Below are 14,987 nucleotides of genomic sequence, written 5' to 3' on the forward strand. Positions count from 1 at the left end.
TGATGTTGAGCCAAACAAATCTTAACATATCTTGGGATGCTTCGATATACTAGCATACAAACTCATGGAGAGTATAATAATCCATGTATGTGTTCACGAAGTGTACATCAAAATTATAAAATTGGATGATGATGTTTTAAAATTTTATATTTTCTTAAGTAAATTTGAATTCAATTTTTGAGCGATAAATGTCAACTTGCTGTACTAACTAGATTTTTATTAAATTTTAGAAATGTATAGGCGTCTCGCGCCAAACCTTTCCATCAACCTAATAGAAATGGTTTCCTAGAAGCTAATCACTGATCACACTCATAGACATATCGATTTTGCACTATTTGCTCTTACCAGGATTCATTGTGCCATTGACATATGGGCTCATTCATCTTTGGACCCACATGTTAGCGGTAATAATTGTTGTGCGGTGACTAGATCTCCGTCCACATTTGCTTCTAGGGTTGTATGGAGGAATTAAATAATGTCCTTTGGACCCTAGGACCAAAGACTTGGCGGCAAACATGGTATTAAGATAATATTCCGTCGAATACAAATTATAGTTCTTTTGATTATGCAATCGATGGAGAAAATGGTAGTAATCCTGCACCATTCTGCTATGGACGCAAAACTTGGTAAGACTTCAAACCAAACATATCTAACATTATCAAAATTAGGCAATGCAAAAATATGCTAAAATTTGGTAGAACTTTTTTTTTATCTTAGTACCTTCTCTTTTATCTTTCCGGCTAGGGGTGGAAAATAAGCTCGGGCTTGGCTTGAGCTTGGTTGGCTTGGATCGGCTCATAAGCCCAACGAGCCAAGCTCAAGCCTCCTTTTCATCTCGTTGCTGAAATGAGTTGAGTCGAGCTAGCTAGCGAGCCGCTTGTTTTGGCTCGTGAGCCTAGACCATATCGATTATTTTACTTTTTTGGTGTTATTATTTGTCAACTTGAAATTTATCATTAAGATTTTGAAGAATTGAATATATAAACTTATTTAAATTTTACATGCTGATGATTTGTTCTTACTTTTTTTTAACAATTACAAAATATATACGAAGAGGTGTTTCAATAAAAAGGCTTGCAAGCCAAATGAGCCGAGCTGAACTTAAGTTTTAGCTTATTTCTCTAACCGAGCTGAGCCAAGCCAAACCAAACCAAGCCTAATTTTTTTTTTGAGAGCAACTGCAAGCCGACCCGAGCTTTTCCACCCCTATTTCCGGCTACAAACTGAACAAAGAATCTCCCAATGGAACCTCTCTCTTTTATGGGGCATCTTTCCAGGTATTGAAAGGCGCTTTCTACGCTTAGCAAATCCGCCTCCGAAAGGACAAAACGCCCACCCACCAACCCACCCCACCCACCCCACTCGTCATCATCATCGCTCCGCAGCCTCGTGCGGTCCTCACTCCCACTCCCACGCTTCTCTCCTCCTCCCCCATCTCCGCGCGGCCACGGCCATGTGGGCCCTCAACCTGAAGGCGGGCGGCGGGGGGCCCTGCCTCACGCCGAGGCGGCGCCCCCTCGCCGCCGGCGAGGCCGCCCCGTGCTCCGTGGCGGCGGCGTGGGCGGGGAGGAGGGTCGGGGGGAGGCGCGGCATGGCGCTGGTGGCGGTGGGCGCGTCGGGGAGGAGGGGCAAGGACGGCCCAGGCGGCGGCGATGGCGGGGACGATGAGGCCAAGAGCAAGGCCTCGTCTTCTTCCGGTGAGAGAGACCCCCCCTTTTCCGACAAGTAAAAATTGTACCCCCAATTTTTCTGGAGCCGGGAAAAAGGTGGGATCTTGGCGCGATTGGAAAAAGAACCTTTTCTCGTATATGCCATGCGGTTGGGGAATTGGGGAATTGGGCGGGGTGACATGCTCCAAATTCTCCGGCCGGTGGTGGTCTTTTTGTGCAACTGATTGACGAGACAGCAGTGGAAATTTGGGTTAAATTAGCGAAATTGGAAGAGTAATCTAGTCACTAGCTAATTTTATCTAACCCTGACATTTTTGTGATCGAATTGGTTCTGATATTGATTAGTAGCTTCTTCATTTTTCTAGATAATGGATTAAAACCTGGATTCTACATTCAAAATGGATGTATGCAGAGCCATGATGGGAACTGGGAGATATTGCATTCGGGGTTCTTGTAGTGAAATCTGGTGAGTGTTTAGAATAGAATCTGTGCGTGCCCCGTTGCCCGTAGTTCGTCTTTCGAGTTGCATTAGCAGTGAACCACCTTTTGTATTGTGGACACTAGTAATTGGATGGAACTCTCCTAATTTAGATGTTTTTTGCTCCAGTTTGTGTCTAAGCTACTTAAGGCAGTGTTATTTTTAGTTATTCTTGGATGAAAGCTGATGAATTATCTAATTATTTATAGGGAAGAACAAAGTAATACATTTTATAAACCTAACAAATAACTTAGAGCAAGTGGTCTAAGCAACGCAATAGAAGAAGGTTTCTTGAGAAAATGTATTTATAGAAGAGTGGAGCAAATAGTCACAGCAATAATCCAGTGAATAAGGATAAAAGAACGGGGTATAAAGGAAATGCATGATAACGTGTTTACACGGATGGCAGTAGGAGAGGGAAACTTCACGCCGTCTACAGAACAATTCATGTTTGCTTTCGTATGTCTGTAGTATATTCTAGTTAAAACCATGAACTGAAATGTTGACCTGGTCGGTTGTGCTGAAATGATGGCTTTTTTATACAGGAAATGATGATGCGGCCTCCACAGGTGACAGCTCTGATGGATTGAACCAACTGCATAACGAATCCAAATCCAATATCTCTAACAGCAATTACTGGAGAGATGTCAGAGCAAACCTTGTGCGCCGGGAGCAGGTGAGGCCAACCTGTTCTTACTTACCTTATATCGTGCTCCTAACTTGTCTTTAAATTGTTGCCAACATAAGGACAAACATTTAGGACATCCAGGCATTTATGATTGCACCTGCTATGGGTCCTTTATTCTCTGCCAAGAAAATTGGGAATGGTGTGTTGAACTTAGGGTGTGTTTAGTTCCTAAAAAAAGTTGGAAGTTTGGGGAAAGTTGGAAGTTTGGAAAAAAAGTTGGAAGTTTATGTGTGTAGAAAAGTTTTGGATGTGATGTGATGTGATGGAAAGTTGGAAGTTTGGGGTAGTTGGGGGTGAACTAAACACGGCTTTAGCTTGTATCACTGATCACAACTCACTAGAGAACTCCAATTTCTATATGAATATGTAGTATATTTTCTCCGGTTAGTACATTGCATAAGAATATGGCTTTCAACCAGTTAGTACATTGCACAAGAATATGGCATGAATATACTACATGTTCATATGAAGTAGTTGCCTAGTTGTTATCAAATGAGAAGAATATTCATGCAGAAAAAGCACACATATCAATCTTCTTCACCGCCTTATTGTTCCTTGATATTGGCTGCTAGATGAAGATTTTCATCACATAGGTTCCTATTTTACAATTTTTTACATGTTTCTTTTCATATTGGTACAAAATAATTTCAAATTGCTCATAGCTGAGCACAGAAATTCCTGAAACGAAAGCAAAAGGAAACTGCCTTGTAACTAGCCCACTCATATCTTCAATTGATTCTCTGTGCTTTTCTTAAAAACCATTCTTTGAAGCAGGAGCTCTTGGTAGATCCAAGTGCACCCGCAGAGCAGAAAACATCATCAGGAGAACCAGCACACCAGCTTCCTCAAAAGTGGGCTCACCCTATTACAATGCCAGAAGCAGGGTGTGTCTTGGTTGCTACCGAAGTGCTTGACGATGATAGCATCTTCGAAAGAACTGTCATTCTCCTCCTTAGACTAGGTTCCAGAGGCACATTTGATGGCCCGTTTGGAGTCATCCTGAACCGTCCACTCTACACAAAGATCAAGAATGTGAATCCATCATTCCAGGACCAGGCAACTCCGTTCGGTGACTCCCCCCTCTTCTTCGGAGGCCCTGTCGACATGAGCATGTTCCTGGTGAGGGCCAGCGACAACTCTCGTCTCAAGGGGTTCGAGGAGGTCATACCGGGCATTCGCTTTGGCTTCCGGACCGACCTAGAGAAGGCTGCTGTTCTGATGAAGAGTGGGGCAATTAAGAGCCAGGACCTGAGGTTCTTCGTCGGGCACGCTGCGTGGGATTACGAGCAGCTGTTGAGCGAGATCAGGGCAGGATACTGGGCCGTCGCCTCCTGCAGCACGGAGCTGATCAGCGATGCACTGACAGGCGATCCTTCTTGTCTCTGGACCGAGATATTGCAGCTGATGGGAGGGCATTACTCGGAGCTCAGCCAGAAACCAAAGGAAGACAACCAGTAGATGCTGCTCATATGTACCATGACAAACAGCTAAAGGTTGTATCTGTCCTGTACATAATTGAAATAGGATAAATCTCACCTAGTACAACTCTAGTCTCATGCCCTCCATGCTTCTTGTAGCAACTAGCAACTGCTACGTATGCAACTATTGAATATGCATTTATCATGCTCAAATAAGCTCTGCACGATGATTGCGAATGGATGATGGCAAATGCCGAAATGTGGAAAAATGTGGTTGCCTAGTGCTGATAAACATACTATCAGAGACCAGAAAGATGTTGAGAAAGATCATCGGTCTGTAAATTTCACAAAACCACATGTACTTAGATCAATCTATCACAAAACTGATTTAAGAATATCTATCATAAAACTACATATTTAATATTAGTTTTATCACAAAATTATAATTTTTTGTAACAACAATAGTGCTATGGATATAAACTCTAAAATTGGTAGTTCTTTGATAACTTCTTCACTAAATATGTAGTTTTATGATACTATGCTTTACACCTATAGTTCTGGGATAAATTTAGTATTAAATATATAATTTTGTTGTACGCTTCTTTAAATATGTAGTTTATGATAATTCGATCAAAGTATCTATAGTTATATAAAATTTACTCTTCACACAAATATCAGATGATACCGAATTGTATAGGTGACTCCAAAGCAATATTGGGTTATTGAAGCAGTTCCAAAATTCTACTGTGCTTTTCTCTTTTCAAGCTTTGACCACTCAAGCCCAACCACTCAACCAGGCTTGCATTTGCGATATGCTTTTGAGGTCCAGGAAGACTACTGGTAGAGTGGTAGTGACTGTACTGTACCTGATTGTCTGATACCAGTCAAAGCTGTTTATTTTTCTCCCCTCGACTTGCTGCCCAAATTAAATCCATGGGTTTCTGGAACCTTCTGTTATCTCGAAGAGAAGGTCAAGAGCATGGGTTTCTGGAACCTTCTGTTATGTCAAAGAGAAGGTCAAAAGCTGTGTCATCTTTGGCTGGCAGCCTGGCAAAGCCGAAGACCTCAGCCTATCATTGAATCCATGCACCTTGAACTTCATCTGGACTGGTACATGAACTTGCTGACTGCAAGCGAGCCGACGAAAAGAAAATTGCTCCCCCAAAAAAAAAAGTCCACATAGGTATAGTACATACTCCATTCGTACTCGTAAAGAAAGACGTTTTGGACAATGATTTGGTCTCCAAAACACAACTTTAGCTTCTTGTTTCTAAAAAAATATTTATTGAAAAGTGATATGTGTATACTTTTATGAAAGTATTTTTCAAGACAAATCTATTCATATAATTTTTACATTTTCAAACTCAACAACTTAAAAGTTATTCATGATTTATGTTCCTAAGGTTTGACTTAAACATTATCCTAAACGAATTCCACTTCCTTTACGAGTACGGAGGGAGTATATCCTTAAAAAAAGGGAAAATTTGAAAAAAAAAAAAAGAAGACAAATGTCCACCCCCAATGGTAGAAATTACCTTCATCTGTGAGGGGGAGAAGAAGTAAACCATCAACTTTTGGTGGAGTTTGAATTATACTGTAGTACTGAAGTTTGGTAAGGCACATATGCAGTTTTTTCACGGATTTCTAATGCATGCATGGGAGAATTCATGCCTACCTATGCTTGCACACTAACAACACATGCATATTTTATCCATTCATACACAACAAAATAGCGGTCGCAACTACGATAGTGTAGTGTTCCCGCTACACGATAGTGTTGTGCCGCTAAGATAACGAAGGAAACATTGTGGGCGCTATGTGCGAAATAATGGCCCTATTTGGTAATGTACTCCCTCCTTCCCAAAATAAAAGCCTTTGTCCAGATTGGTTGATCTATGATGGGTCATATCTTATCCTATATTAAGTTATTTTGGGACGGAGGGAGTATGTTATTAAAATATTTTTTATTTTTTGACCTAGCTTCATGGTTAATATGTTGTTTAAATGATAAGTAGATTTTTAGTAAAATAAGTACTAGTACTACTCTACAATTTATAATTTTAACTACTTATATTTGAGTGGTTTTTTATTTAGTTATTAGAATTAATGTATTGTCCGTTATATCTCTCACTATCCGTTGCCTTCTACGCCAATGAAAATCCGTTATCCCTCTGTTATCCGCTAGTTAATACTACCTTAATTCGTAGAATTCTCAGGCTGATTTGGAAACTATATTTTTTAAGCATGTGTTCATTCCAAAGGAAAAAGTGGCAATTGTAAATTTACCACAGCTTTAAATCGTTATTGCAAGACTGCTACTAGAAAATTACAAAAATACCACTAGAACGGTCATTCGAGTGGCATGCTTGCAAAATTGAAAAAACTGATGGCAAATTCGCAAATGCCCCAAAGAAAAAAGGTTGTGGGGTTGTCCATGATTCCTTGGTTTAGTGGAAACATGATGTATCCACAAATCTAAACTGAAGGAAAAATATCCTTTCCTTTGACAAAATATTCTCTATTATGCGGCATTTATCAGTTCATAGTACTATATCTGTTTCACAATGTAAGTCATTCTAGCATTTTCCACATTTATATTGATACATGTGGGAAATGCTAGAATAACTTACATTGTGAAACGGAGGAAGTACTAGCTAGTAAAGAATGAGTTTTACATCTTCATAGTAATAAAATAATCACTGTTTACATCAAAATTTCCATGTCATCTACACTTAAGCCCTCGTAAACAATGAGCTCCTCACTCCCGGAGCTCCAGCTTCTTCTGCTCCCATCCTCTCCATTCCTACACCAATACGTGTCGCTAACCTCGCCACGTGTCCCTTGCTTTCTTGCACCGTCTCCCGCCACGCCGCTGCCGGAGGATGAGGTGGCGGCGGCGGCGGGCGGGTGGTCGCGGCGCAGGTCCACGAGCTGCGCGTCGGCGGCCATGCCGGCGTCGGACGCCACGCGCTGCACGGAGCGCGGGGACAGGAGACCGCCGGCGCCGCCGTAGGAGGAGGCGGCCGCCGCCGCGGCGAGCGCGCGGGCGGGGAAGTTGAGCCCGCCGCCTCCGCCTGCGGCGGCGCGGCGGCCGCCGCCGAGCCGGAGGAGGCAGACGGCGGCGTCGTGCGCGACGGCGGCGGCCTCGGCGGTGGCGTAGGAGCCGAGCCACAGGCGCTCCCGCGTCCCGGGCACCCGGATCTCCGACACCCACTTCCCCCACCGCCGCCGCCGCACGCCCCTGTACCTCATCATCTCCCCTCCGCCGCCGCCGCCGCCGCTCGCCGCCACCCGGCCCATGTACGTACCGTCTTCCCCCTCCGGCGAAGCTTGCTCGGCGTCGGCGCTGACCGCGACGACAATCTCTGAGATCACTCTGAGCTCGAGCTCGTTCGTTCTCGGCGGCGTCAAGACAAGACGGCGAGTGTGTGTTGTGTCTCCGCCGCGTCCACCATTTATAGGTTCCGCGAGGTCAGCGCTGACCTTCTCGACTCGGGCATAAAGAATACCACTCCTAGGCATTATTATATTGCATTCGTTGAGCATGCATGCGAGGGCACACTACTAGCATTGTTTGGTCAACCAGCACATGGCATATTCACGCACGTGATGGCTACCAGGAAACTAAAGCTACCAGGAAACTCCTGTTAACATATCCTTGGTCTTCTCAAAATCTCTATTATTATAAAAATTAAAGATGTTTTTGCCGGTGCTTTGATACGTCATCCATGTATAAATCAGTTTTAAGTTCGTTCGCTTTTGGAAATATAGATTCGTATTTGAATCGGGTTTTAACTTCGTTCATTTTTGGAAATACAGAAGGAGTTGCATAAGAAATCTCTTTAAAAAAACTCGTATGTTAACTTAAGATGATCAGGCTCCTAATTGCAGCTCATAATTTTGTAAAAAAAAATATATATCTAATCGAATTCCTATAGTAAATTTCACCTTAACTAAACTATATAACAATAGCAAGATTAAATTAATTTTTACCCGTTGCAATGCACGGGCAATTTTTTTAGTATGAAAAAAAATATTGATCTTTATGAAGAGCTTTCAATTACTACTATAAGAAAAGCTACATCTGTACTATATTCTTTACTAAATGCATGACTTTAGTTAGTTCAAATTTGGGCTAATCAACGTCAAACGAGACTCTCTTTTTTTTTTTTCGGGGAATGCCGAAACAACACTTGGGTTGGTAAAATCACAAGGCGATCGTGCATGCCGTGCGTTGCGATCCCCTTGTCCGTCTTCACCCGGGGGAGAATTGCAATTCAAGGGACAAAGAGTCAGAGACAGCGAGCGTGCTGCGTGATCAGGGAGAGATCGATAGTGGTGTCGCTTTTCATGGTGTGATTTCTTTTTTCTCTTTTTGGCTGGGTTGAAGTGTTCTTGTTGCTTTTGCGCACACGGCCGGGGAGATCGAAAGTGGAACGGAACGGGGGAAGTGGAGAGTGACGTCACTCATGACTCGCCCGCGCGTGTTTGGCTGAGAGCTTTCTCCAACTTTATAAGAGCACCCGCAATGGTAAAGTAAGGTGCTATCTATAAAGCATATACATCTCAGCAATAGACTAGATTAATAGTAAACCATTTCAATGGTATGTCTATATGGATATAGATCTATAGTTCTCTAATCCATTGCCTCGTTTTTCTCTATAGACTATCTTTATATTAGTAGATAGCTTTGCTCTCTCTTCATTTAATCTCTTCCAAGTAGGAAAATATGCTGACATAGATCTCTGGTAAAGAGCCTATAGATAACCATTACGGGTGTCCTAACCCATCTCTCGTTTTTTCCACGCACACGTTTTTTAAAACTGCTAAACGGTATGTTTTTATTAAAATTTTATATACAAAAGTTGTTTTAAAAAATCATATTAATTATTTTTTAAAAAAAATAGTAAACATTTAATTAAACATAAAAAATGCATCGCTCCGTAGGTGAGTTCTCGACCTCACCACCCGAACACGACCAAAGGCAGCGGAGCGAGAGGGAGTGAGTAGCAGTAGTTGTAGAACGCTTCAATCTCTCCGTGTTTTTTGTGTGCATGGAAAACATGTGTCTATATATATATATAATATATATATATATATATATATATATATATATATATATATATATATATATATTATACATGTGTCTATATATATATATATATATATATATATATATATATATATATATATATATATATATATATATATGCATAATTCGGTCCAAAGGTTGATGATTACCAGTACTAGGTGAGTCAAACTGTTCTTAAAAAAAAAGGTGAGTCAAACTTTCTACTCCTACCTCACATGGACAAAGAAGGATAACAAGGCGTGCGAACAGTGAAAGAGAGTTCAATTTAGCATTTTGGTTTATGTAAGAATGCCAACTGTGACTGTGAGTACAGTACGTGAGCCTTCACTTGAATTCATAAATTAAAATTCAAAGTCGTTCCTTTGATTTCTATGAGACGTATTCTGAGTGTAGGAATTAAAATATCAAACTTCTGTTGATTCTCAGATTATAAATATGTCCAGTCTATCGAAATTGTGCCGATACGTCCATATTAATGTGCTTTCACACAAAATGTTAGTTTTACAGCTTCATCATTTAGTTTATGCTTGTGGTTATGTATAATTACAAGTCAAAATTGAAATTTTAAGACTTAAATTTGAAATTGATTTTATGGGTTTTTCATCGTAGTTTATTTTACAATATTTGATTTTAAATCACTAAGGACATGTATATAAAAGTTTTATCTACAAATTATTTTTATTTTTAATTAAATAGTACAGATAAAGTATATGTATAAGCGAAACAATAGAGTTGTTATTGTTTTACAGCTAGGGGTGAAAACGGAGCGGATTCGGACGGATAATGGTCATACCATATCCTATACCATTTTTTAAAGTGGATGCGGAGCAGGTGTGGATGACATGCGGATGCAGATACGGAGCGGATTATTTCGGTGCGGAGTCGGTGTGGAAACGGAATAATATTGTCGGATGTTAAGTTTGTATTTAATCCATACAACAAGAGGGCAGCAATACAATTAGCAGCAATATGATAGCAAAACAACATCTAAACATGATGTCAACTCTCTAGGAAAATGCAGCCAAAACACGTTCATAATATAAACAATCAAAAATACATAATATAAGTCCTCACTTCACTGCATTGCTAATTAAAAATATAAGTTAAATGCCATAACATCAGCCATCATGAGTAAAGACCCAACAAATTAACATGTCCAATAGTCCAAGATCAAGATGACAGTACATTAACAAAATAGTTCCATGCAGTTCAATAGTTCATTAACCCATGCAGTACTAGGTGCTATTTTTGAGTCCTAATGAAATTAATCAAATTAGACATTGCTACTGACTTAAATTACCTAAAGCAAAAGCTCATCTCTAAATTTCTAAATCCCAAATCTCATCTCTAAATTTCTAAATCCCAAAATTGAAAATTCAAATTAGAGAAAGAAGTCAAAGAACACAATACCTGATATGGAGCCGGCAGGAGGCGACGGTGGCTAGCGATGGGGAATCCGGGAGGTGGAGGAGTTGGCCGCTAGAGAGTGGCGACGGTGGATGGCACACGACAGGCGGGAGGATGGGGACGACGAGGACTGGATCTGGAGGAGAGGCGGCGTCGCAGGAGGCGCTGGCGAGTGGCACTGGTCGCTGGATGCACCGGCACTGGCCGCTGGAGAGACGGCGTCATAGAAGGCGCTGGCCGCTAGAGGAGAGGCGGCGGCGCAAGATGGCACATGGCAGGTAGGAGGCGCTACGACGGGCAGTCAACAGGGTAGTCACGGCGCTGCGGCGGTGGTGTCGCGTGTGTGCGGTGCCGGGACTGGGACTGGCCTATGCGGCGCGCGTGTGCGTCGGGACTGTGGCGCAATGGCGGCGACGACGCGCGTGAGAGTGGGAGGAGAGCCAGCGTCCGACGGTGGGGGATTAGGATTAGGTCAACACTCCACATAAATGGGCTAGATAGGCTAGCCTATTAAAATGGGCTCAATTGTGTAGTTTTTTTGGCCTGAAACATGCGGATTATCCGCCAACTCATCATTCGGATAATCCGATTAAAAAAAAGATAATCCGCATCCGCCAAATATCGATGATACCATATCCGCATCCGCATCTGACGGATATGCAAAAACTCTTGCCGTATCCTCACTCCGGTCAGATTCGGAGTGGAGTGGATCGGATAATATCTGCTCTATTTTCACCCCTTTTTACAGCTACTAGTGCTATATTTTATGATAAACAATTAGTAGTCATAAGTCAAGGCTTAATCTCAAAGACTTTTTAAAATAAAATAAACCCTATATCGACATTAGGTATCGGGTACGCGAGAATGTTGAATTTGACGCCTCTCTGGCATACATCTAGTGCGAACGCATGCATAGACCAGCGTCATCATCTTTGTCAACAAAGAAATTAATTATAATCAACAATGAATTAAGTCAAGGGTGCCACCGTACGTGACAGATAAATTGTCGACGACAGCACGGATTACATTACGTACAAACGATGCGACGCGAGGTCAATAGCAGCGTACTACAACATAGGCCGTGTAGGTGCAAGCAAAAAGCGTCTCACATAAACATATGGGCCAAATCCGAGTAACGTACGGGCCCATGTGGGCTTATGTTGGGCCAACTGTTATGGAAGAGATTATATTTTTGAAAAGCAAATCCGGTGGTTAAAAGAAAATAATAGCACTCTCTGCACAGGGATGCTCATATGTACCCGTCTTTGAATTATGAAGGAATTTCTCAAAAAAAAAACATATGCAGGAATTTGTAGGAAACAATCTATTTGCACTAGCTAGTAGGCATTTGATAATGGGCGGGATTGAGAAAGGAAAAGGAATGAACAAATTAGATAAAATTCCCGCAATAAAAAAGGAAAAAATAATTAAGTTGAGAAAAATTGAAGGGGTGAGACAAACTTATAATTTGGAGGGTGAGATACGATATCTTAGACATGTTTACCAAATGTGTCCTATAGGTATGTGTTTTATTTGGAAACAAGGTGTAATGTTTTAGACTCATATATTTTTGGATGGGATGATCTAGCTATCCGTTTGACATGACGAATGTGATGTTTCTGTTTTTAAGAAATGATGCCCGTATCAGGGAGAGAAAAAAGTTGGTTCGATTGGTCCGTCGGATTTTTTTGCACAAGGCTAACCCAGATCTTAAAGAAATAGTCTCTTTCAGAGATAAACCCGTTCCATCAGTTTCCAAATCAAATAATCTTAAAAGTAGGCTCGACTTTTTCTACTGAATGCCCCCCTTTTACTCGAATTTATTCACTGTGCCGACAAGCTCTCGGAACTGAAGGTATGTACAATCATTCTGGACAGGTCGTAAGAAGCCATTTTTAGAATGTTTTGTTGATGCCCCAAGAGGCCACACGACCTTAATTATCATCTCCTGGTAACGTATTTTGTTGACGTAGATTCACGACCTAGTAATTTATAAGGCTTTGCCTGATCATCACTGACCTACATTAACTATATCTCAACCATGCAACGATTGATACTTCTTTCAGCATCAAAATAATTTTGCGAGGGGACCTCATCTTCGTCCACCACTCTCCTAATCATGGTCAAGAATCAAATTATCGTGGCTCCGATTCCTGCATTAATATATCTTAATTTTGTCTCAATCATGCATTCGTACCGCGTACATGCTTGCTAATTTCGTTCCTTGTTTCGCCTTAATTCGCCGGTTTTTTGGGATCGATCGGCCACGCAGTCGCTCTCTCTGATGTGTCCTAATGTAAACAGTGTTTGCAAAAGCTGTGAAAGGGAAAGGTTAGCATTGCGATTTTTTTTACTTTTTAGACTTTTTATGTTTTAATTTTATTAATAGATATTTTTAAAAAATATTTTTGAAAACTGAATCTTTTGACCACACCAGTCGAGTGGCTGACGTCCTGCCATGCCAATAGTGGTGGCGTGACAAGAGGCTGGAGTGGCATGAGCTAGCTATGAGTGGTGTGATATAGTTATTTGGTCACGCCAGGCGGGCTGTGTGGCCAAAAGGTTTAGATGTGAAAATACTTTTGAAATGGTATATTAATAAAACTAAAACATAAAAAAGTAACAAATAAAAAAAAAACTAGCATTGCACACTGAACTCACACATTGTTTGGGTTGGATCCCTAGCTATAGCTCAAATCCTCGATGATAGGACACTCGTGCAAAAGCTAAACTTTTGCCTGAAAGATTGATCTTTTTGCACTTTGAGTTGCAATTTTTTTTTTCACATCTAGTTCTAGTAGTTGGGGTTGGGCTGAGCTGCTTGATAAGTATAATAAATGAGATATTATGTTGTCCGGTTGTTCAAGCAGTTAGTTGAATGAAATCTTCATAGTTTTTTTTTTTTGCGGGGAAAAATCTTCATAGATTTGAAAAGGACTAAAGGGGGCAAGTTTGTATAAAGACATGTTTGGAGCATGACAGCTTTACATGAAGAAGTTGATAACTTGATACTCCTATATGGTTTATTTGAAAATTATGCTGAAGCCTTTATTGAGGACAGAGCTGATCAGCTGAGTGAAAAAGAAAAAAAAGGAGTTTTGGGGCTGTGGCATCTTCTCTCCAAACTGAGCTCAAATTGAAGTCTGGTAACTAACATTTGCCTCATACCTAATTTAATTTTGTGGTCCTTTACTACTGGATGTTTAGGTTGGTTATGTCTGAACTTCATTAGTGCTACCATGTTCCATGCGGGGGATGTGATGAAGAAAAATCGCTCTTTTGCCACATAGCTAAGTGGTATTCTTTCTTTTGCCCTAAAGTTTGTCGGCTTTGTTAAAATACCATAACTCATGGGCCAATTGATAGATTAATACTATCTTCATTTTTTATGTAGACGCTTTTGATTTTTCACATACGTTTAAGATTTTTCACATAACGTTTAACTAGCCAATGTACAAGTAGGTAATCCAACAATGATGCGAGGTAGGATAGATTGAGGAATACAAACGTAGTGATGCGAGGTAGGATAGATTGAGGAATATAAACTACGTTTGTATGGGAGGATTGGAGCCTTTTTCTCCGTAAAATATAGAGGTGAAATAGCGCATAATTAATTAAGTACTAGCTAAATAAATTTAAAAATAGATTATAATTTTTAGAGCAACTTTTATATTTTTTTTATAACACACATATAGCCTTTTAGGAAATATATGTGTGAAAAATGGAAAAGGTGGAAGGTCAGAGAGTATCCAAAAGAATACAGTATAACTATTGACTACTAGCTCATGTTATAGCTAACATGTATAATCGATGTGCTTTGATGTTGGCTTTATTTTTTATCTCACTATAGATTTCATTTAAATATCTTGAAGCATGTGTAAAGCATTTTTCTTTTTCTCTCTCTTTCACATAAATTTATAGTTAGGATATAGCCTATTATTATCCTTGCTCTTAGACATTTGTAGATGGCAGTACCCTCCCCGAGAGCTAGGCAGCTAGCAGCCATTCTCAACTATGCCCCATTATAGTCTTAAAAATAAACTATGCAGCATTTTAACAAAAATCTATAAACTATGGGGCAATACGAAGGATGCACCATACACGAGGCATGCATTGTCTTTTTCTTACGCTTATACTTATCAACTAAAATTTGAATTTTTAACCTAAATCCTAACCCTAAACCCTAAAATTGTGAGGTTTTAAGGTTTTTTCATCGAAGTTTATTTTTCAATGT

At 40.6% G+C, this 14,987-nt stretch overlaps 2 protein-coding genes across 2 annotated transcripts; one reads left to right on the top strand and one right to left on the bottom strand.

Moving 5' to 3' along the window:
• Positions 1 to 1,392: 1,392 nt before the first annotated feature.
• Positions 1,393 to 4,495, top strand: LOC127775143 (uncharacterized). Its single transcript, XM_052301455.1, has 3 exons — positions 1,393 to 1,697; positions 2,694 to 2,824; positions 3,611 to 4,495. Exons 1-3 carry the CDS (start codon positions 1,454 to 1,456, stop codon positions 4,292 to 4,294), a joined length of 1,059 nt encoding a protein of 352 aa, XP_052157415.1. The 5' UTR covers positions 1,393 to 1,453; the 3' UTR covers positions 4,295 to 4,495.
• A 2,008-nt stretch (positions 4,496 to 6,503) lies between these two features.
• LOC127775082 (ethylene-responsive transcription factor ERF014-like) lies at positions 6,504 to 7,827 on the bottom strand. The gene has a single exon (XM_052301394.1). It carries the CDS (start codon positions 7,798 to 7,800, stop codon positions 6,958 to 6,960), a length of 843 nt encoding a protein of 280 aa, XP_052157354.1. The 5' UTR covers positions 7,801 to 7,827; the 3' UTR covers positions 6,504 to 6,957.
• Positions 7,828 to 14,987: the final 7,160 nt, after the last annotated feature.

The sequence above is a fragment of the Oryza glaberrima genome, chromosome 5 (assembly GCF_000147395.1).
Source record: "Oryza glaberrima chromosome 5, OglaRS2, whole genome shotgun sequence".
Lineage (NCBI taxonomy): Eukaryota > Viridiplantae > Streptophyta > Magnoliopsida > Poales > Poaceae > Oryza > Oryza glaberrima.